The sequence below is a fragment of the Bombus fervidus genome, unplaced genomic scaffold (genome assembly GCF_041682495.2).
Source record: "Bombus fervidus isolate BK054 unplaced genomic scaffold, iyBomFerv1 scaffold0043, whole genome shotgun sequence".
Lineage (NCBI taxonomy): Eukaryota > Metazoa > Arthropoda > Insecta > Hymenoptera > Apidae > Bombus > Bombus fervidus.
In genome coordinates this window covers 8788-32146 of record NW_027212606.1, presented here as the reverse complement: position 1 = coordinate 32146, position 23359 = coordinate 8788, and the positions used below count along the sequence as shown (strand labels likewise).

The 23359-nt window shown below is 33.1% G+C and overlaps 4 protein-coding genes and 2 long non-coding RNA genes across 6 annotated transcripts; 4 read left to right on the top strand and 2 right to left on the bottom strand.

Annotated features, from left to right (window-relative positions):
* The first annotated feature begins 1263 nt into the window (after positions 1–1263).
* LOC139997265 (E3 ubiquitin-protein ligase XIAP-like) lies at positions 1264–3006 on the top strand. Its single transcript, XM_072021588.1, has 3 exons — positions 1264–1887; positions 1977–2021; positions 2872–3006. Exons 1-3 carry the CDS (start codon positions 1264–1266, stop codon positions 3004–3006), a joined length of 804 nt encoding a protein of 267 aa, XP_071877689.1.
* A 145-nt stretch (positions 3007–3151) lies between these two features.
* Positions 3152–3523, bottom strand: LOC139997260 (uncharacterized). The gene is made up of 2 exons (XR_011802687.1): positions 3452–3523; positions 3152–3392 (listed from the first exon to the last, which is right to left on the bottom strand). It is a non-coding gene; the product is annotated as an uncharacterized lncRNA (long non-coding RNA).
* A 2879-nt stretch (positions 3524–6402) lies between these two features.
* Positions 6403–8406, top strand: LOC139997264 (baculoviral IAP repeat-containing protein 7-B-like). The gene is made up of 4 exons (XM_072021587.1): positions 6403–7341; positions 7431–7506; positions 8191–8252; positions 8320–8406. The coding sequence occupies exons 1-4, from the start codon at positions 6403–6405 to the stop codon at positions 8404–8406; spliced, it is 1164 nt and encodes a 387-aa protein (XP_071877688.1).
* Positions 8407–14399: 5993 nt separating this feature from the next.
* LOC139997263 (E3 ubiquitin-protein ligase XIAP-like) lies at positions 14400–15438 on the bottom strand. Its single transcript, XM_072021586.1, has 3 exons — positions 15049–15438; positions 14752–14794; positions 14400–14590 (listed from the first exon to the last, which is right to left on the bottom strand). Exons 1-3 carry the CDS (start codon positions 15436–15438, stop codon positions 14400–14402), a joined length of 624 nt encoding a protein of 207 aa, XP_071877687.1.
* Positions 15439–16132: 694 nt separating this feature from the next.
* On the top strand, positions 16133–16887 carry LOC139997262 (uncharacterized). The gene is made up of 3 exons (XM_072021585.1): positions 16133–16193; positions 16270–16475; positions 16570–16887. The coding sequence occupies exons 1-3, from the start codon at positions 16133–16135 to the stop codon at positions 16885–16887; spliced, it is 585 nt and encodes a 194-aa protein (XP_071877686.1).
* On the top strand, positions 16885–23235 carry LOC139997256 (uncharacterized). Its single transcript, XR_011802683.1, has 3 exons — positions 16885–17045; positions 22773–22935; positions 22995–23235. It is a non-coding gene; the product is annotated as an uncharacterized lncRNA (long non-coding RNA).
* Positions 23236–23359: the final 124 nt, after the last annotated feature.

Genomic DNA, 23359 nt, shown 5'->3' with positions numbered 1-23359 from the left:
CACGGGATGAACGTTCCACCTAACGCAGACGTGGAATTGCATAGCTCGCCTTTAATGAATCGACCGTACCGATACTTGACAATAAACGATACTCGATTGTATTGAAGGAAAACTCATTTAGGCTATTGAAGGTTCCATACAAACATAGAATGTTTAGAATAATAGGTGAATTTTCTCAGGAGAGATAAAGCCAATAAGAAACGCCTCCGTTATCATAATACCGTTATAAATAGAAAGATTTTCCTTTTGAAATTCTACTTGCTATTTTCTTAATAAATAGAAACGTACAGCAAGATACAACAAAAATGGAAAATTTAGAACGTTCACTTGTGGCCCTAAGAATCTTTGTTGCCTAAGACGCATGAAATGCAAAATGCTAGAGAAAAATAAAGAAAATTAAAGAAAAAGCAAGCGAAATCGGATACCGTAGATACGTCGCTACATTGAACACGAATATAAACGCTAGACATTCAATAATGAGAATGATCACTCATTTTAGCAATTTCAGGATTGTTAGTAACAAATCAGAGGCATCGACAATTTTAATGGTTTTACTTTGTCGATACTTTTTTTCGCATTTGACAAACGACAACGTTTCTTTCAATATTTTTCAAGATTTAATTGCTTTTCATGCGAAGTGTATTGCTTTAAGTAATAGCTTCAATCTTCGTTTTTATTATCATCTAGTGCATACGCAATTAACAATTTTACTGGCAAACTAAATATATGGTATATCGTTGGCAAACGTAAGGAACATTTGCGAAAAGTGACAAGTGATGTGCTTTGATAGATAAAATATAATATAAGATAATGCTACGGCGTCTTATTATTCGCATCGCGAGAGAACTTTATCTGAAAATTAATTTATAAAACGTTAGAAACGGTTAAATTTTCCTGCAGAAAGCCTGATGTTTCACATATTGAAAAAATTGTGTACTTATTTGTAAAAATAATTTTATTATTTTATATACAGGCAATGATAATACAGGACGGTACATAAGGATCGGTACGGTAAGGGGTGGAGCATCAGTGACATTTGATTGGTCGACAACTTGCGCACTCGGCACAGTGCCTTATGGTGGGATGAAGGAGTAATGTGGTAGGGATAGTAATATAAAATAGGCACGTACTAGCAGCAAGGATTCAAAGTTTTTGGATTCAAAGTTCGGTATTACTGTAAGAGTGGAATAGTTTGTGTGGTTCGTTAGTACGGCGTCGTCAATATCAGAAATGTTTCCGTTTCCGGTGCTATCGATTGATCGAATGTCGTCGGTTCCATCGACGTTTTTTCACACTCAAGAACAATATGATCTACGTTTTGAAGCAGCAAGACGCTCGACTTTTCTATACTGGCCTCGATCTTTTTCCATTCCTCCTGCCACACTTGCAGCAGAAGGATTCTTTTATACAGGCATATCGGATACTGTCAAATGTTTTGCGTGTGCAGTGGAGATAAGTGACTGGTCAAACGGTCGTACTCCCATGCAACTTCACGAGATATATTGTCCATCGTGCAGATTTGTCTGCAATGAAGATTGCGGTAATGTGCCAATCGAAGGACGTAGCCGTTTGAGACCAAACTGTATTACGAAACTAAAAAATTTGAAATATGCTAATTACGAATGCAGATTAGATTCATTCGCAACATTTCCTAATACACATATGAGTAGAGAACAATTAGCCGATGCAGGCTTTTACTACGACGGAAGAAATGATATGGCCATCTGTCATCATTGTAGCATTGGTATAGAAAATTGGAATCCAGGAGAAGATCCATGGGTTCGACATGCAATTTCATCTCCTGCATGTTGTTATATAATCGAAGCACGGGGCTGTGAATACATTAATAATGTAACAGGCCAAGATCTCTATTCAAATTCTATTCAAGTAAGTAGAAAGAAAAGAAACTTACACCATGAATCATATGTATAATTAATAATTCCAATATATACTTATGTACATTATATTTATTACAGGAAGCAACAGAAACTACAGATGAGAATCATGAGGGATCCGACAGTGTAAATGAAACAAACGAGATGACTCTCGTTGAGAAAATTGGTAAGTAATAAAAATAAAAACACAGATAGATCATACATTCTTTAATTTGTATGAAATCCGTATACGTATAATAAATTTGTATTATATATTATATTTAAATATACCGTTTACTATTTTAGCTGCTCTGGAGAAAGAAAATCAAGAATTACAGGATGCTCGATCGTGTATAGTTTGCACGGAACGAGAAGCGACAAATGCATTCCTACCTTGTGGACATCTGGCAACATGTAATTTCTGCTCTTCAAATTTCGATCGATGTATAGTTTGCCGAAAAGAAGTCAATGCTGTAGTTCGTGTCGTTTTTGCTTAATCCATGCACATCCATATATATATAATTATGTACATATATAAATTAGCATGTTCATATCTCTAATATGAATATATTTTATAGTTGTTATCAAATTAAAATGTGTTATAATATGCAAATAGAAACAATAATGTTAATAAAGTTAACTTTTTTTTTTTTTTTTTAGTAATCTAACTAATTGTTCCTTGTTTTATTCCCCTTATTGTTAGTAAAATGAAACTGTATTATACATATATATTTCAAATCATAAAAATCATAGCTTACTTTTTCTTTTATTATACTTTCATTGCTTATGCTTCGCTTATAATCTTCTCTGTTTAAAAATAGCTACCAGAAGAAAAAGATCAAAGACAAAAACATTTGACGCAAAAGGAGAAACTATCAAAAGCTAAATCTGATATAGGTAGCAGCTCATTTTTATCCAGTATACACATATTTATGTTTCTAAATTCTGTATGATTATGTTAAAATTACATATAATTATTCTATAATTTATTAAATAGGATCAAAACAATGTTGCGGAAACAATTGCTAAAATATATCAGTTAGATCAAATGAAGAATAGTGAATCGAGTGATTGTCTAAATGTGCGTTCAATTCCGCATGATCCTAAAGCAAAAAAAAGAAAGTGTACTTAATAATAAAGTATTATCGCACATCAAGAATACAGCAATTGTACAGGCAATATGTAAATGTATGTAAATGTATCTTTATAAGTAAAAATAGAAATGTACCATATGTGTTTTTAAGTGTACTATGTTAGTATAAGAAATAATACTAATGTGCTATAACATAACATATTATATTTTTAAATTTATACATTAAATCAGCTTTAGTATATAACAAATAAAATAATAACATATAGTTAGATATAACTAATAAAAGGTTATAAATTCCTTTTGTGTCGCTGATTTTTTATGATCTATTTACCACTTGTAATATAGCTTTTCTGTCAGCTTCATTTTTTATACCAATTTCAATTAAATCTTCATTAGTTATAAGTCATAAACAAATCAAAGTCAACCTAAAATAAATTTACAATATTAATTTATAATAAAATTTTATACATACATACATACATACATATCGTTGGTGTATTTTCCCTCAATACATTTTCATCGTTCATAGTTGGAGGAACATTTTGTTGGCGCAATGGATTAAATTCAAGCACATATTCAACACAAGTATCAAGATCTTCTCTGTCTATACTTTAATATTTAAATCTTGTGACCGAATGGACTGTAATCTTTGCAGACAGTACAGTTAAATTAAAATATCCTAGTTATTTGTATATGTTTCTATTGCGAATTGCTAGCATTGATGGTAATAATAATATCTTCTTTTTCTTGGATCTTAGCTTTCACATTCTCTATTCTGCCAGAAGCTTCAACTTCAAGAGTAATAGTTTTCCCTCTTAAGGTCTTAACGAAGATCTGCATGTTGCTAGATCTGGGGGACTGTAGGAAAAGACAAAAAGATTCTGTTAATGTACAATATCGTGAAAAAATATGCAGTGGTAGTAAATCCAAAAATAAACATTTTCTAAGCAATAGCTGTAAATTTTGTTAAATTTTTAATTTATAAAAACATCATTATAATCAGCTGAAATTTTGTTAAAAAAAAAAAAATGATGGCGTCACAGAGTATGGGTTACTTGAAAACTTATCCAATACATTTTTACATAAATATGGAAGAAACAGCTGTTATACTTACATTTCCTGAAATAATTTGTAGAATAGGGTAGACAGTTGCAACACAAGTCCATTTAAATTTGTTTGATAAGCAAATATAGAAAAGCTTTCGATGGGTAATTCACAGTAAAGAATGTCAAATAATGTACAACATTAACAAAGAAAGTTATTATATAGAAATATTATATTATTGTTGCATAGAAAATCATTGAAAAATGTTCAGAGTAATCCTTTTATATCAATTAATAATAAACCTTTGAATTTTTCGATATACGACTCTTTCAATCGCAAGTTGTTTCCTTGGATGTTATCGTTTTTCAGATGCTGTTTAAAGCTGTTATTACATTGGTTTTGCTTTTGATATTTAATTGATTCATACAGATTAATTAGTTTTGTATGCTGTGTATTTGACCACATTGCACAGCCATTTACGAGACATTGGATACGCAGATAAAAACAAACGTGACGGACGTGACGGCGGGATGAACGTTTCACCTAACACAGACGTGAAATTGCCTTTAATGAATCGGCCGATACTTGAAAGTACCGATACTTGACAATAAACACCCTAACGGCCCCGTAGTTATCCAAATAAGGGTGGTCGCCCAGAGGTTGATGCATCATAAACATCGTATGTCGAGGTAGTCTGAGGAGCCGCTGTAAATCTTAGAATCAAGTTAACTAATATCCCGTAGATTAGCAGGCGGCCTTTGTTCTATCAGCCCGTATACCTGTCACCCGTCATACTCGATTGCATTGAAGAAAAACTCATTTAGGCTATTGAAGGTTTCATACAAACATAGAATGTTTAGAATAATAGGTGAATTTTCTCAGGAGAGATAAAGCCAATAAGAAACGCACCCGTTATTATAATACCGTTATAAATAGAAAGATTTTTCTTTTGAAATTCTACTTGCTATTTTCTTAATAAATAGAAACGTACAGCAAGATACAACAAAAATGGAAAATTTAGAACGTTCACTTGTGGCCCTAAGAATCTTTGCTGCCTAAGACTCATAAAATGCAAAATGCTAGAGAAAAATAAAGAAAATTAAAGAAAAAACAAAAGAAGATAGATACGTCGCTACATTGAACACGAATATAAACATTAAATATGAGACATTGAATAATGAGTATGATCACTCGTTTTAGCAATTTCAGGATTGTTAGTAACAAATCAGAGGCATCGACAATTTTAATGGTTTTACTTTGTCGATACTTTTTTTCGCATTTGACAAACGACAACGTTTCTTTCAATATTTTTCAAGATTTAATTGCTTTTCATGCAAAGTGTATTGCTTTAAGTAATAGCTTCAATCTTCGTTTTTATTATCATCTAGTGCATACGCAATTAACAATTTTACTGGCAAACTAAATATATGGTATATCGTTGGCAAACGTAAGGAACATTTGCGAAAAGTGACAAGTGATGTGCTTTGATAGATAAAATATAATATAAGATAATGCTACGGCGTCTTATTATTCGCATCGCGAGAGAACTTTATCTGAAAATTAATTTATAAAACGTTAGAAACGGTTAAATTTTCCTGCAGAAAGCCTGATGTTTCACATATTGAAAAAATTGTGTACTTATTTGTAAAAATAATTTTATTATTTTATATACAGGTAATGATAATACAGGACGGTACATAAGGAGCGGTACGGTAAGGGGTGGAGCATCAGTGAAATTTGATTGGTCGACAACTTGCGCACTCGGCACAGTGCCTTATGGTGGGATGAAGGAGTAATGTGGTAGGGATAGTAATATAAAATAGACACGCACTAGCAGCAAGGATTCAAAGTTTTAGGATTCAAATTTCAGTATTACTGTAAGAGTGGAATAGTTTGTGTGATTGGTTCGTACGATAGTGCAGTTTTAGTAAATTTAACAATATAAAATATACAAGTACAGGATATTAAATCTTTGTGAAGATTCCATTTGAAGAGTTGGTGAGCTGTTGTAGCGATACCTAAACATCTCATATTCGTAAGTTTTGTCTGTAATATATTTCTGTTTGATCAACTGTACACGTATAATATTTCTCGAAAATAAATTAACTAAAAACGTTTTACCATTTGTAAGTCAAAATATCGTAGCGAAAGAATTTATGTAGATTGTACAGAAAGTTTCGGGATCCTTCAAACGCTTCAAATATCAATTAAAATCGCTGTAATTCTTCAAAGACAATTTTTAACTTTTGCGCTAAAACACACGGAACTGAGATTACTTCGATAATATCGGCTTGTTACAATTACTAGGTATTTTAATTTCTTTCTTTTTCGGTTTTTTTTTTTCCCCCTTTAAATAGGTGTGAAAACTCTACAAGTGACAATAAGGACAAGATGTTGCATATATCTAACATCCAACCTGTGCTACCACAATACGAAGAATCTCCAGAACACGAAGAATCGTCAGACGATTCAATTTCGTCTGATGTGATTCAGATACCGATACCGGCATATACCAATCGTTGGCACCGGTACCGACACCGGTACCGGATGCCGGAACCAATGATTAATCCAGTGTCGTCGGTTCCATCGACGTCGCGTGGCATTCGAAAACATCATGGTGATTTTCGTTTTGAAGCAGCAAGACTTTGGAGTTTTCGAAACTGGCTTGTACCTCTCGTTGACCCTGCCAGTCTTGCAGCAGCAGGATTCTATTGTACAGGCAAAATGGATAGAGTCAAATGTTTTGTGTGTCGAGTGGTGGTAAGTCACTGGTTAGAGGGTCGTACTCCCATGCAAGTTCACGAGATATGGTCTCCAGAGTGCAGATTTGTCCGCAATGAAGATTGCGGTAATGTGCCAATTGGTACACACCCTGATGAAATTCAACCGACAGAACGAAGAAATGGAAATATATTATGTCGTTACGGTTTAGAATATTCGCAGTCCTTTGATTTTAATGACCATCGATTTGTAACAGATGCAGAAGACCCGACGGCATATGATCTTAGCCGTTTGGGACTAAAAAAAGTTAAGAAACCAAAACATTTGGATTATATTACTTACCAATCCCGATTAAATTCATTCTCAACATTTACTGATACATCTATGAATAAAGAACTATTAGCCGATGCAGGCTTTTACTATAACGAAAGAGATCGTATGTCTATCTGTTATCATTGTGGACTTGGTGTAGTAAGTTGGAGTCCAGGAGAAAATCCATGGGATAGACATGCAATTTGGTCTTCAAGCTGTTGTTACTTGATAACAGTTCGTGGCCACCAGTTTGTTAATGATCTAAGACAGCAAAACATCTACGAAAATTATGAAGAAGTAAGTAGAAAGAAAAGAAACTTACACCATGAACCATATGTATAATTAATAATTCCAATATATACTTATGTACATTACATTTATTTCAGGAACCAATAGTTGATGACGATACGAGATCCGATAGTGAAGAGGAAACTAACGAGATGACTCTCGTTGAGAAATTTGGTAAGTAATAAAAATAAAATCACAAATTCTTTAATTTGTGTGAAAACTGTACACGTATAATAAATTTTATTATATATTATATTTAAATATACTGTTTACTATTTTAGCTGCTCTGGAGCAAAAAAATAAAAAATTGAAAGATACTCGATCGTGTAAAGTTTGCACGGAACGAGATGGAACAATTATATTCCTACCCTGTGGACATTTAGTAACATGCTGGTATTGCTCGCGTGCTTTTGCACGATGCATAATTTGCAAAACAGAAATTAAAGCCCTAACTCACATATATTTGCCATAATACATGCACATCTATATATATAATTATGTACATATATAAATTAGCATGTTCATATCTCTAATATGAACATATTTTATAGTTGTTATCAAATTAAAATGTGTTATAATATGCAAATAGAAACAATAATGTTAATAAAGTTAACTTTTTTTTTTTGTTTTTAGTAATCTAACTAATTGTTCCTTGTTTTATTCCCCTTATTGTTAGTAAAATGAAACTGTATTATACATATATATTTCAAATCATAAAAATCATAGCTTACTTTTTCTTTTATTATACTTTCATTGCTTATGCTTCGCTTATAATCTTCTCTGTTTAAAAATAGCTACCAGAAGAAAAGGATCATTATAAATCATTATAATTCTTAATTTTAATTATCTTCGTTTAAGGTTATAAACTAACAAACGAAAGATATGTCGTCAAAAGCAACAGAGTATTGGAAAGGAAAAGAGTGAGAAGATATTACAATTATATTGCATTAAAGAAACATGATTAAATGTTGTGCAATTTGGTTATAGGCTATTGGTTGTTCAGGATATTCAGGAATTATATCTCATGACTTTGGTAGACGATCCTACACCTTCATATCGGTGGAGATTTATTAATGAAAGATACCGTATAATAGAATTTCAAAGCCAAACTTTTTGTACTGCATCGTGTAATGGATATCTAATGAATCGCGTAATATCTGCAAGGAACCATGGGTCGCAAATGAATCGTTCTTTCAGAATATGATCTTAAAGTTCCATTGGCTCTTATTGAAATCTATCTATTGAAATTACATTAGAAAATGTTTACATTTCCCAGTTAGATAAAAACTAAGTAATGCCATATTAATGAACGAACAGAAAGCTATTCCTTTGAATATATGATAATCTACGCTAAATAGAATGAAGCATCTAACTTTATCATTTCAAACATCATTACAAAATGATTTACTTTATGGAAAAATCTTTCGCATAAAAATTGAATAGCGTTGAAGAGAATACGATTTGGTATGTGGAACTGCAGAAACGTTAACTACTCTTCGATTTCGATGTTTTCGAATATGTTGTAGAAATCGATATTTCAAATAAGCTTTTCCTATATAAGAAGTGAATTCGCTTAGTTTCCGGGATATTCGCGAAAAACTACCGACATCGCTACAGTGAATTCTGCATCTGCAGTTGTGCAACTGTGACAGCGTATGCGTTAGTTTGGTTACCGATTGCCGGTCACTTATCTTCTCTTTGGAAACGAGGGTAGGGCGGCTTCGTAGCCTAGAGGCTTCGTGCACAACGTACACATGCGAGGCTGCAAGAGTCCGTTATAACCGGTAACTTATAACTCGATTAAAAGTAAATATCATCAATGTATTGGGTTCAAATATTAAATAATTAAATAATTGTTAATGTACAAAAGGTAAGTGACCGACGACTGGCAACCAGACCGACGCATACGCCGCTCTCGCAGATGAACAACTATAAGCAGAAGTACAGTATAATCGAGCCGGTAGTTTCTTACCAATATATTGAAAATTAAACAAGTTCAATCTTTATATACAGTATAGTAAATAGGTAAAAGTTGTTTAAAATATTTCTGCAACATATCCAAAAATCATAGAAATCCGAGGGTAGATAACGTTTCTACAGTTTCACCCTATATACCGTTATATATTGCATACAATATTATACGTATATAACAATAATAATAATATTATAAGGTAATAGTTAATATTAATAAGTTAATATTATAAGTTAATACAGTAGATAAGTAAATAAATAAATAAATAATCTTCAGTAAGGATTTCTGATGTTCTATCATCGACGTTCGGTCGCGCACGGCTATTTCGCACGCGATCGTAGCACGTATATATATATATGTATGTGTTCCATATACTTTGCAGTCGCAGAGTCGTGTCTTAACTTCGCGGTTGCGCGCGTTTGGTCGCGAATGGGAACAAGAATAAAGAGTAGACTTCGTTTAAAGAATCTTGCTACGGCGTGGGGAAAGCAGTGATGCCTTTTAGTAAGCAGATTGTGAGGTTTTCCAAGTTTAGGGATAAGAGTAATTAATGATATTTTTCAAGATTAGTATCGTATTCAAGGCGACGAATTGCATCAAAAATAGAGGTAATGAGAGCAATCCCTTTTATGAGAAGCTCCTTGAAAGCTTTTAAGAGCTGGTTCATACGTTGTCCTATATCGTAATACAGTTGCGACATCTCGATGCCGCGTGCGTCTTCCTCCTCGCTTAATTCTGCCAGCTCCAGTTGGATCGCGTTGAAATCACGCCCGTATTTGTCCAGATGTTTTTCGAGGAATAATAAATCGGACTCATCCTGACGACCGGATTGTTCGTACTCATCCAGTCGTTTCGATATGAGCGTGAATTGGCGGCTATAATGGCCTCGTCTCCGACACAACGAGGTAATTTTGTCTGCGGTTGCCATTGTTACGGCGGATAGTGGATCGGGAATGCAAGGAACAAGCTTACCTCGTTGTTGGGATTCGTGACTGTCGTGACTACTTTGCCTACCTGCGGCGGGAGGCTGCGTGGTTGCGTTCTTCAACCACCGGGTTTTGTCTCCTCAAACTTGACAGCTCCCGGCGTTACTGATTTCGCTGGTATCACGTCGGAGACACAAGAAATCGCGAAATTAACGGATCGCCGGTAATCTCCTCGCATCGCGGTTCCAACGAAATGATTCTTTCACGAATAGGGCGAAGAAAATTGAACTTCGTATGCGACAATGAAATTTATTATAGAAATCCAACAGAGTGACGGTTCAAGCGTTACAACAGAATGGTTGGGAATGTTAGAACAAACTGGTTTGAAATGTTACAACAGACTGATTCGAGCGCTTGTTTAGGAGGGTTTAGTCCCTTTGGAGGGTGTATCAGAGGCGCCTTTTAAGTTATTGTTTCGATAGCTGTGGCATGCAGGGTGTTTAATCTATCCGGTTACTGAGCGAGCGGCCCTTCTTGAGCGGGTGGTCTTCTTGAGCGTGTGACATTTCCCCCTTCTTAGACTCGCTTTGCTTCATTGAAGCGTATGACTCTGGTGGGTCGCCCGATTTGGATGATCCCGCTATCTTCATCTTCTGCGATGTTTTGGTAAGTAACCGTCCTTGGTGCTGTTGATGTTTGACCGATCCTGTTTACGCGAGCGGTAGGGCAGAGTATTTTGATACATACATTTTTGGGAAATGATCGACGTAGACATTCGAAAAGTTTACATTTCTACATTACATATATTGTTCCTAGTCCTAGGACTACGATTCCTAATATTTGTAGTGTGAATATGCCATATCCCTTCAACGAATTTATGCGTCGTTCACATTGCAGGGTACTGATTTGCATTTGCAACGTATCGAGGTCGGCTTTATATCGGTTAGAATTGTGAGTTACTCTTGGAGCTGTTTCTAATATTTTCTCTAATATTAGAACGTCTGTTTCTTCGAAGCTGTATATACTATTCTTAAGTTTGGTTTCGTAAGAGATATTTTTATGTGATCCTCCTATTTTCATAATATTATGATCGTATGTGATTATGCACCCGGTTTTCCTGCTAATTAAACTTGGTTGTCTAATTTCTAGGATTTTACGTGTCTTACATAATACGTCGATTTGTACATTCTTCTTAGGAATAATAATGTAATGGTTTTCTGTCTGCAAAGGTACGAACGTCAGTCCTTCCAATTTGAAGACAGCAGTCGGGCAAGTTTTGACTGTCCGTTGATTATTAATTAATTCTGACCCGCATTCAGGTGAATTGGTTCTATTGTGACTCGGTTCAGTTCTTTTACAAATGTGGATGATTGCTGTTCGTTTACAATATTTGTCTAAATAGTGACTATCGGCAAAGGTGTATTGTTCTGAGTTGGTTAGTATCAAGTCAGTTTCCATTACAGCTGCAACGAATACAGAGTTTTGTTTGGAAGGTATCGGATAAATTTTAGTTATTTTCCATTCATTGTTTTCCAAAACCGGCACATTGTATTGTATTGTATAAGTTTATAAGTTTGTATATTGTATAAGTTTGTATATTTTTAGTTTACTTAGATGTAGAATTAGTTGAAAATTTTGATCTGAAGGTTCGATATGATTAGTCATAAAGTTTAGTCTCGTTATTTGGTCAAGTGTTTTTAAGAATTGTTCAGGTTCTATAACTTGTGGATTTATGATTCCTTGTTTTCCTAACGTGACAGTGTTAAAAATTTCGTCGATGTTAACATGCAGTTCCGATATGGTAGATTCAGTTTGAATTACTAGGGAGACTAGCATTTCGTTTTTTTCATTGTGGTTTTCAATCTTGTGTATATCGTTGGCAAGGTTTTCGAGTTGATCTGTTTTGGTGTCGTCTAGCACGCGTTTGATAAGTGCGGTTTGCTCATTAAGCATTGTTTTTATTTTGTTGTTGGAGTCAAATAATGTGTCGATGTTTTCGTTAATGAGTTCTAGGTCCCTTTCGTCGAGAGTTGCAAATAAAGTTTTGGATACTGAGCCTACGACATTGAGCAATCCGCGTTTGCTTCTATAATGCAATAATAATTTGAGTTGCCGAGTCAGGTTTTGAAAATTTCTGTACTTAAATTTTAGGCTGCTTATTTCTGGTATGTGAGCGCAAGGTGGTTTACATTGTCGGTCTATTAAATCTATTACGAGTTGTAATCTATCAACTTGATTGGATCGTTAAGGCCTACTATAAGGGTGATATCTATTTGTTTGTTGTACAGATAGCAATCGTCGATGTGTTCCAAGAAAATGTTGGCGTAATTTAGTGGTTTTACCACTAGATCGCTTTTAATGTATTCGAGTGTTATAATGATCCATGTTACGGTCTTCTTCCTGAAAAGTAGGATTTTAGCCTGTTACCGTGGATTCTTTGCGTATGACCGTTGGAATGTTCGATAAGATAGGTGGGTGGATTAGAGGGGAGGATTTCTGCAGGTCCTAGCCATTCGTGATCTAGTTTGTTGGTTTTGTGATCGTTATGTACTCATACTTTGTCTTTTACTTGGAATATAGTTTGTGTTTTGATAATTTTTCGAATCTGATCTCTTTGATACCGCCTTTTGTTTGATTCAGTGATTTCTCTTGCTTTCGCTATATAGGCGTTATGTCGGTTCCTCCAGAGTTTAAATAATTCATCTTTAGTTAGGGTGAGGGTGTTTGATATCGAGGACGGCATGTTAGTCATTTGTCGTCCAAATGTTAGTTCGAATGGGGTATGTCCGGTCGTTTCGTGTACCGAAGTATTGTATCCCATGCATATTAGTTTTAAATTTTCGTCCCAGTCGTTTTATCGATCGGTCTTACAAGTTCGAATAAGATCTTTTACTACAGCACGTGTTCGTTCAAGAGATCCGTTAGATCGCGGGTGGAAAGAAGTGGTTTTCACATGTCGAATACGAAATTTCGTCCCATGTCCGTGAGGATACTTTTCGGTGCAGAAAATATATATGTACGATCGTAAATCTTTTGATAATTCAGGTGATCGATTTTGAATTCTGAAAATCGAGTTTTATTGTGAAAATAATTAGATAAAATACAAAAATAAACAACAATCGATATCCGTCTATAACAATAAATAACAATAAATTACATAAACGGGAAATAACAAGTTCCGTACAATGTTTGCCGGAAAATCGAGAATCGATTTTCAACGTCCTGAACTACCGATCTTTCTCCGTCGGTCTTCAAAATTGTAAATAATTATTCTGTGATCTTGTCTGTCTCTGATCTTGCTCTGTGTCCGTCCATTTGGGAAATGAGTGTCTCTCAAGTATGGTCGTCCGTAAAACATATAAGGGGGTAGCTCTGTCCGTGAAACAAATAACGTCGTGCTACCCGTAAAACAAAAAGAGTCCCTATCCCACGTGAATATATATATATATATATTTAATATAAATATTTAATTGAAATTGGTATAAAAAATGAAGCTGACAGGAAAGCTATATTAGAAGTGATAAATAGATCATAAAAAATCAGCGACACAATTTACTTATTTTTTATAGTTTATTTGTTACATAATAAAGCTGATTTAATGTATAAATCTATTCTTCATTTGACCTAACTGATTTATTTTTGCCATTATCAACGCAATATTGTTTTGATCCAATTTAATAAATTATAGAATAATTATATGTAACTTGAACTTAATCATACAGAATTTAGAATCATAAATATGTGTATACTGGATAAAAATGAGCTGCTACCTATATCAGATTTAGCTTTTGATAGTTTCTCCTTTTGCGTCAAATGTTTTTGTCTCTGATCTTTTTCTTCTGGTAGCTATTTTTAAACAGAGAAGATTATAAGCGAAGCATAAGCAATGAAAGTATAATAAAAGAAAAAGTAAGCTATGATTTTTATGATTTGAAATATATATGTATAATACAGTTTCATTTTACTAACAATAAGGGGAATAAAACAAGGAACAATTAGTTAGATTACTAAAAAAAAAAAAAAGTTAACTTTATTAACATTATTGTTTCTATTTGCATATTATAACACATTTTAATTTGATAACAACTATAAAATATATTCATATTAGAGATATGAATATGCTAATTTATATATGTACATAATTTTATATATATATAGATGTGCATGTATTAAGCAAAAGCTATACGAACTGCAGCTGTAATTTTTCCTTGGCAAATTATGCATTTCATAAAAGTAGCGGAGCAATAACGGCAAGTTGCCAGATGTCCACAAGGTAAAAATGTAATAGTCGCTTCTCGTTCCGTGCAAACTTTACACGATCGAGCATTCTCCAATTCCTGATTTTCCTTCTCCAGAGCAGCTAAAATAGTAAACAGTATATTTAAATATAATATATAATACAAATTTATTATACGTATACGGATTTCATACAAATTAAAGAATGTATGATCTATCTGTGTTTTTATTTTTATTACTTACCAATTTTCTCAACGAGAGTCATCTCGTTTGTTTCATTTACACTGTCGGATCCCTCATGATTCTCATCTGTAGTTTCTATTGGTGCCTGTAATAAATATAATGTACATAAGTATATATTGGAATTATTAATTATTGGCAGACGATTGGCAGTCCTTTAGAAGCATCTGGAATAGTCAGTTGACAACAAGCGTGCATGCGAGTAGGTTTACGAGGTCTTCGGAGTATAAGATATGTGTTTAACTGTTGTGTGCTGAATAAAGTGAATTATTTGTATTTCCGAATCCCTCCTACATCTTTACAATTATACATATGGTTCAGGGTGTAAGTTTTTCTACTTACTTCTACAAAAGTTTCATGAAGATCTTGGCCTGTTACATTGTTAATGCATTCACAGCTCCGTCCTTTGATTATATAACAACATCCTGGAGACGAAGTCGCATGTCGATTGCACGGATCTTCTCCTCGACTCCAATTGTCTATAGCAATTCCACAGTGGTGACAAATAACCATATCATTTATTCCGTTGTAGTAAAAGCCAGCATCGGCTAATTTTTCACTTCTAATATATGTATTAGGCCATGCTACGAATGTATTTAATCTCGATTCGTAAGTAAGATATTTCAAATTTGCTAGTTTGCTAACTCTTCTTGGTCTCAAGTAGCTACGTGATTTAATTGGCACATTACCGCGATGTTCATGGCGGACAAGTGGGCACTCTGGACAATACATCTTGTGAATTAGCACGGGAATACTATACTTTGTCCACTGACTTATCTCCACTTTACACACAAAACATTTGACTGTAGTCGATATGCCTGTATAAAAGAATCCTGCTGCTGCAAGTCTGGCAGGGTCAATGGAACATGATAGAGGCCAATTTCGAAAAGTCGAGAGTCTCGCTGTTTCAAAACGAAGATCATGTTGTTCTTGAATGCCACGCAACTTCGATGAAATCCACGACAGTAGATTAAACGTTAGCATCGAAAACGGAAACATTTCTGATATTGACGACGTCGTACGAACGAACCACACAAACTATTCCACCCTTACAGTAATACTGAACTTTGAATCCTAAAACTTTGAATCTTTGCTGCTAGTACGTGCCTATTTTATAGTATTATCCCTACCACAATACTCCTTCATCCCTCTATGAGGCACTGTGCGGAGTGCGCAAGTTGTCGACCAATCAAATGTCACTGATGCTCCACCCCTTACCGTACCGCCCCTTATGTACCGTCCTGTATTATCATTGCCTGTATATAAAATAATAAAATTATTTTTACAAATAAGTACACAATTTTTTCAATATGTGAAACATCTCACACAGGCTTTCTGCAGGAAAATTCAACCGTTTCTAACAATTTATTAATTTATTTTGAGATAAAGTTCTCTCGGGATGCGAATAGTAAGACGCTGTAGCATTATGTTATATTATATATTACCTATTATATCATGTTATATATATAATATATCAACTGATTTAGGTAAACAATTAATGTATTGTGTGAAAATATATAATGTTGTTATATCAGTAAATTCTTTATTATTGTTCGTTTGTAGGCATGTTTGTTTTTGGATTGGCAGCTGCAATAAATAAAGATACGTTTGAAACTATATATGAAGCATGTCCATCAGCACTATTGAATTCTCTAAATGATGATGTTACACCATTTTGCATTGCTGCTATGAAAAATGATAAAAATTTATTTTTTAGATTAATAGAATTAGGATTTAATGTTTCAAAAAGTAGTAAGATATTGCATTTTGTTTAAAATTAATACGATAACGATACATAATATTGTTGGCAGAGTTTTTATCCATGTTTATCATTAATTTTCAAATAGATGACTATGCTTACAGTGCATGATGAAGCAGTCAATAGTACCAGAAATAAAAAATTTGGCAAAATATTTTAACACAGAAGATTATTGGAATGATAACTCTGATCACATTCTTAAAGCAAATGAACCAGATAACAAGGACTGTTTAAGTCTTTCCAAATTAGTAAATAAAAATAATAGTAATAAGTCTCCTTTAAATGTTCATAACATACCGATAGTTACATTCGATACTACAATGTGCAATAATGTCAACTGTAACAACAATGTCATAAAAGATTCAAAAGAACTTTTAAAACCTTGTGCATTAAGTTTAGAGACAAATCACGCAGAAATCTGAACAAACTGTTACCTACTTCTCCAAATATATATTTTACACAAACTAAACGTAATGAGGAAATTAATTTGAATATAAAAGATGAAACAAAAGATAAACAATTATTCGTAAATGCAGATGAAGATGAAGTGATGCTAACTTGTTCAAAAAGTAGAAAGAACGTAAGCTTTGCAGAGGTATATTAGTTATTACTCTATATTATATACTAACTAAATATGATATTTTAATTTAACTGTATTGAACGAAGATTTAATTGAAATTTGTATAAAAAATGAAGCTGACAGAAAAGCTATATTAGATGTGATAAACAGATCATAAAAAATCAGCGACACAAAGAGAATTTATTACCTTTTATTAATTATATCTAGTTCTAATTATATATTATTATCTTATTTGTTATATACTAAAGCTGATTTATTGTATAAATTTAAAAATATAATATGTTATGTTATAGCATATTAGTATTATTTCTTATACTAACTTAGTACACTTAAGAACACATATGATACATTTCTATTTTTGCTTATAAAGATACATTTACATACATTTACATACGAAACTTTTTTTTTTGTTTTTTTTCTTTTTTTTTTAATTATTTGTTTGGATTTTACAATTTGTCCAGAAGGACACTTGGTAAAATATTATATCTTAGTGAATAAAAAAATAAAAATAAAAATATAGCATGTGGGTGGCTACCCCCATCGGGGTACCATCGTCGTGTTTGCTAGGTTATATCCTTTGTGAGGTCTGTTGGGTGTTTCCTTTTTAGTCTTCTTTCTATGTTTGATGTGTTGACCGTTGCCGCTGACAGTCGGTTCGGGTACTTTTCTATTCTTTCTCTGTACCTTCTTGCGAATCTGTTAATCTCCTCCTTGACCGTTGGTATTCCCAGGTCTTTCCGAATGTCATCGTTTCTAACGTACCATGGGGCGTTTACTATCGTTCTAAGAATTTTAGCTTGTATTGTCCCAATTTTGCTTATATGGCTCATTGCTGCTGTTCCCCATAGCGGGAATTTACATACGAAATGGCTGTAAAATTGTTGTATTCCTGATGTGTGATAATACTTTATTAATAAGTACACTTTTTTTGCTTTAGGATCATGCGGAATTGAACGCAAATTTAGACAATCACTCGATTCACTATTTTTCATTTGACCTAACTGATTTATTTTTGCCATTATCAACGCAATATTGTTTTGATCCAATTTAATAAATTATAGAATAATTATATGTAACTTGAACTTAATCATACAGAATTTAGAATCATAAATATGTGTATACTGGATAAAAATGAGCTGCTACCTATATCAGATTTAGCTTTTGATAGTTTCTCCTTTTGCGTCAAATGTTTTTGTCTCTGATCTTTTTCTTCTGGTAGCTATTTTTAAACAGAGAAGATTATAAGCGAAGCATAAGCAATGAAAGTATAATAAAAGAAAAAGTAAGCTATGATTTTTATGATTTGAAATATATATGTATAATACAGTTTCATTTTACTAACAATAAGGGGAATAAAACAAGGAACAATTAGTTAGATTACTAAAAAAAAAAAAAAAAGTTAACTTTATTAACATTATTGTTTCTATTTGCATATTATAACACATTTTAATTTGATAACAACTATAAAATATGTTCATATTAGAGATATGAACATGCTAATTTATATATGTACATAATTATATATATAGATGTGCATGTATTATGGCAAATATATGTGAGTTAGGGCTTTAATTTCTGTTTTGCAAATTATGCATCGTGCAAAAGCACGCGAGCAATACCAGCATGTTACTAAATGTCCACAGGGTAGGAATATAATTGTTCCATCTCGTTCCGTGCAAACTTTACACGATCGAGTATCTTTCAATTTTTTATTTTTTTGCTCCAGAGCAGCTAAAATAGTAAACAGTATATTTAAATATAATATATAATAAAATTTATTATACGTGTACAGTTTTCACACAAATTAAAGAATTTGTGATTTTATTTTTATTACTTACCAAATTTCTCAACGAGAGTCATCTCGTTAGTTTCCTCTTCACTATCGGATCTCGTATCGTCATCAACTATTGGTTCCTGAAATAAATGTAATGTACATAAGTATATATTGGAATTATTAATTATACATATGGTTCATGGTGTAAGTTTCTTTTCTTTCTACTTACTTCTTCATAATTTTCGTAGATGTTTTGCTGTCTTAGATCATTAACAAACTGGTGGCCACGAACTGTTATCAAGTAACAACAGCTTGAAGACCAAATTGCATGTCTATCCCATGGATTTTCTCCTGGACTCCAACTTACTACACCAAGTCCACAATGATAACAGATAGACATACGATCTCTTTCGTTATAGTAAAAGCCTGCATCGGCTAATAGTTCTTTATTCATAGATGTATCAGTAAATGTTGAGAATGAATTTAATCGGGATTGGTAAGTAATATAATCCAAATGTTTTGGTTTCTTAACTTTTTTTAGTCCCAAACGGCTAAGATCATATGCCGTCGGGTCTTCTGCATCTGTTACAAATCGATGGTCATTAAAATCAAAGGACTGCGAATATTCTAAACCGTAACGACATAATATATTTCCATTTCTTCGTTCTGTCGGTTGAATTTCATCAGGGTGTGTACCAATTGGCACATTACCGCAATCTTCATTGCGGACAAATCTGCACTCTGGAGACCATATCTCGTGAACTTGCATGGGAGTACGACCCTCTAACCAGTGACTTACCACCACTCGACACACAAAACATTTGACTCTATCCATTTTGCCTGTACAATAGAATCCTGCTGCTGCAAGACTGGCAGGGTCAACGAGAGGTACAAGCCAGTTTCGAAAACTCCAAAGTCTTGCTGCTTCAAAACGAAAATCACCATGATGTTTTCGAATGCCACGCGACGTCGATGGAACCGACGACACTGGATTAATCATTGGTTCCGGCATCCGGTACCGGTGTCGGTACCGGTGCCAACGATTGGTATATGCCGGTATCGGTATCTGAATCACATCAGACGAAATTGAATCGTCTGACGATTCTTCGTGTTCTGGAGATTCTTCGTATTGTGGTAGCACAGGTTGGATGTTAGATATATGCAACATCTTGTCCTTATTGTCACTTGTAGAGTTTTCACACCTATTTAAAGGGGAAAAAAAAACCGAAAAAGAAAGAAATTAAAATACCTAGTAATTGTAACAAGCCGATATTATCGAAGTAATCTCAGTTCCGTGTGTTTTAGCGCAAAAGTTAAAAATTGTCTTTGAAGAATTACAGCGATTTTAATTGATATTTGAAGCGTTTGAAGGATCCCGAAACTTTCTGTACAATCTACATAAATTCTTTCGCTACGATATTTTGACTTACAAATGGTAAAACGTTTTTAGTTAATTTATTTTCGAGAAATATTATACGTGTACAGTTGATCAAACAGAAATATATTACAGACAAAACTTACGAATATGAGATGTTTAGGTATCGCTACAACAGCTCACCAACTCTTCAAATGGAATCTTCACAAAGATTTAATATCCTGTACTTGTATATTTTATATTGTTAAATTTACTAAAACTGCACTATCGTACGAATCAATCACACAAACTATTCCACTCTTACAGTAATACCGAACTTTGAATCCAAAAACTTTGAATCCTTGCTGCTAGTACGTGCCTATTTTATATTACTATCCCTACCACATTACTCCTTCATCCCACCATAAGGCACTGTGCCGAGTGCGCAAGTTGTCGACCAATCAAATTTCACTGATGCTCCACCCCTTACCGTACCGCTCCTTATGTACCGTCCTGTATTATCATTACCTGTATATAAAATAATAAAATTATTTTTACAAATAAGTACACAATTTTTTCAATATGTGAAACATCAGGCTTTCTGCAGGAAAATTTAACCGTTTCTAACGTTTTATAAATTAATTTTCAGATAAAGTTCTCTCGCGATGCGAATAATAAGACGCCGTAGCATTATCTTATATTATATTTTATCTATCAAAGCACATCACTTGTCACTTTTCGCAAATGTTCCTTACGTTTGCCAACGATATACCATATATTTAGTTTGCCAGTAAAATTGTTAATTGCGTATGCACTAGATGATAATAAAAACGAAGATTGAAGCTATTACTTAAAGCAATACACTTTGCATGAAAAGCAATTAAATCTTGAAAAATATTGAAAGAAACGTTGTCGTTTGTCAAATGCGAAAAAAAGTATCGACAAAGTAAAACCATTAAAATTGTCGATGCCTCTGATTTGTTACTAACAATCCTGAAATTGCTAAAACGAGTGATCATACTCATTATTCAATGTCTCATATTTAATGTTTATATTCGTGTTCAATGTAGCGACGTATCTATCTTCTTTTGTTTTTTCTTTAATTTTCTTTATTTTTCTCTAGCATTTTGCATTTTATGAGTCTTAGGCAGCAAAGATTCTTAGGGCCACAAGTGAACGTTCTAAATTTTCCATTTTTGTTGTATCTTGCTGTACGTTTCTATTTATTAAGAAAATAGCAAGTAGAATTTCAAAAGAAAAATCTTTCTATTTATAACGGTATTATAATAACGGGTGCGTTTCTTATTGGCTTTATCTCTCCTGAGAAAATTCACCTATTATTCTAAACATTCTATGTTTGTATGAAACCTTCAATAGCCTAAATGAGTTTTTCTTCAATGCAATCGAGTATGACGGGTGACAGGTATACGGGCTGATAGAACAAAGGCCGCCTGCTAATCTACGGGATATTAGTTAACTTGATTCTAAGATTTACAGCGGCTCCTCAGACTACCTCGACATACGATGTTTATGATGCATCAACCTCTGGGCGACCACCCTTATTTGGATAACTACGGGGCCGTTAGGGTGTTTATTGTCAAGTATCGGTACTTTCAAGTATCGGCCGATTCATTAAAGGCAATTTCACGTCTGTGTTAGGTGAAACGTTCATCCCGCCGTCACGTCCGTCACGTTTGTTTTTATCTGCGTATCCAATGTCTCGTAAATGGCTGTGCAATGTGGTCAAATACACAGCATACAAAACTAATTAATCTGTATGAATCAATTAAATATCAAAAGCAAAACCAATGTAATAACAGCTTTAAACAGCATCTGAAAAACGATAACATCCAAGGAAACAACTTGCGATTGAAAGAGTCGTATATCGAAAAATTCAAAGGTTTATTATTAATTGATATAAAAGGATTACTCTGAACATTTTTCAATGATTTTCTATGCAACAATAATATAATATTTCTATATAATAACTTTCTTTGTTAATGTTGTACATTATTTGACATTCTTTACTGTGAATTACCCATCGAAAGCTTTTCTATATTTGCTTATCAAACAAATTTAAATGGACTTGTGTTGCAACTGTCTACCCTATTCTATAAATTATTTCAGGAAATGTAAGTATAACAGCTGTTTCTTCCATATTTATGTAAAAATGTATTGGATAAGTTTTCAAGTAACCCATACTCTGTGACGCCATCATTTTTTTTTTTTTAACAAAATTTCAGCTGATTATAATGATGTTTTTATAAATTAAAAATTTAACAAAATTTACAGCTATTGCTTAGAAAATGTTTATTTTTGGATTTACTACCACTGCATATTTTTTCACGATATTGTACATTAACAGAATCTTTTTGTCTTTTCCTACAGTCCCCCAGATCTAGCAACATGCAGATCTTCGTTAAGACCTTAAGAGGGAAAACTATTACTCTTGAAGTTGAAGCTTCTGGCAGAATAGAGAATGTGAAAGCTAAGATCCAAGAAAAAGAAGATATTATTATTACCATCAATGCTAGCAATTCGCAATAGAAACATATACAAATAACTAGGATATTTTAATTTAACTGTACTGTCTGCAAAGATTACAGTCCATTCGGTCACAAGATTTAAATATTAAAGTATAGACAGAGAAGATCTTGATACTTGTGTTGAATATGTGCTTGAATTTAATCCATTGCGCCAACAAAATGTTCCTCCAACTATGAACGATGAAAATGTATTGAGGGAAAATACACCAACGATATGTATGTATGTATGTATGTATAAAATTTTATTATAAATTAATATTGTAAATTTATTTTAGGTTGACTTTGATTTGTTTATGACTTATAACTAATGAAGATTTAATTGAAATTGGTATAAAAAATGAAGCTGACAGAAAAGCTATATTACAAGTGGTAAATAGATCATAAAAAATCAGCGACACAAAAGGAATTTATAACCTTTTATTAGTTATATCTAACTATATGTTATTATTTTATTTGTTATATACTAAAGCTGATTTAATGTATAAATTTAAAAATATAATATGTTATGTTATAGCACATTAGTATTATTTCTTATACTAACATAGTACACTTAAAAACACATATGGTACATTTCTATTTTTACTTATAAAGATACATTTACATACATTTACATATTGCCTGTACAATTGCTGTATTCTTG

Excerpts from the sequence above, each read along its gene's own strand:
- LOC139997262 (XM_072021585.1), top strand. The coding sequence starts at position 16,133 with ATGTTATATTATATATTACCTATTATATCATGTTATATATATAATATA. Across the intron at positions 16,194-16,269 it reads TAATATATCAACTGATTTAG|GCATGTTTGTTTTTGGATTG; the intron begins GTAAACAATTAA and ends GTTCGTTTGTAG. Across the intron at positions 16,476-16,569 it reads GTAGTAAGATATTGCATTTT|TGCATGATGAAGCAGTCAAT; the intron begins GTTTAAAATTAA and ends CTATGCTTACAG.
- LOC139997265 (XM_072021588.1), top strand. The coding sequence starts at position 1,264 with ATGTCGTCGGTTCCATCGACGTTTTTTCACACTCAAGAACAATATGAT. Across the intron at positions 1,888-1,976 it reads TCTATTCAAATTCTATTCAA|GAAGCAACAGAAACTACAGA; the intron begins GTAAGTAGAAAG and ends TATTTATTACAG. Across the intron at positions 2,022-2,871 it reads ATCATGAGGGATCCGACAGT|GATCAAAACAATGTTGCGGA; the intron begins GTAAATGAAACA and ends TTTATTAAATAG.
- LOC139997264 (XM_072021587.1), top strand. The coding sequence starts at position 6,403 with ATGTTGCATATATCTAACATCCAACCTGTGCTACCACAATACGAAGAA. Across the intron at positions 7,507-8,190 it reads GACTCTCGTTGAGAAATTTG|GTTATAAACTAACAAACGAA; the intron begins GTAAGTAATAAA and ends TCTTCGTTTAAG. Across the intron at positions 8,253-8,319 it reads GAGTATTGGAAAGGAAAAGA|GCTATTGGTTGTTCAGGATA; the intron begins GTGAGAAGATAT and ends ATTTGGTTATAG.
- LOC139997263 (XM_072021586.1), bottom strand. The coding sequence starts at position 15,438 with ATGTATTGTCCAGAGTGCCCACTTGTCCGCCATGAACATCGCGGTAAT. Across the intron at positions 14,795-15,048 it reads TTCATGAAACTTTTGTAGAA|GCACCAATAGAAACTACAGA; the intron begins GTAAGTAGAAAA and ends TATTTATTACAG. Across the intron at positions 14,591-14,751 it reads GAATCATGAGGGATCCGACA|CTGCTCTGGAGAAGGAAAAT; the intron begins GTGTAAATGAAA and ends TTACTATTTTAG.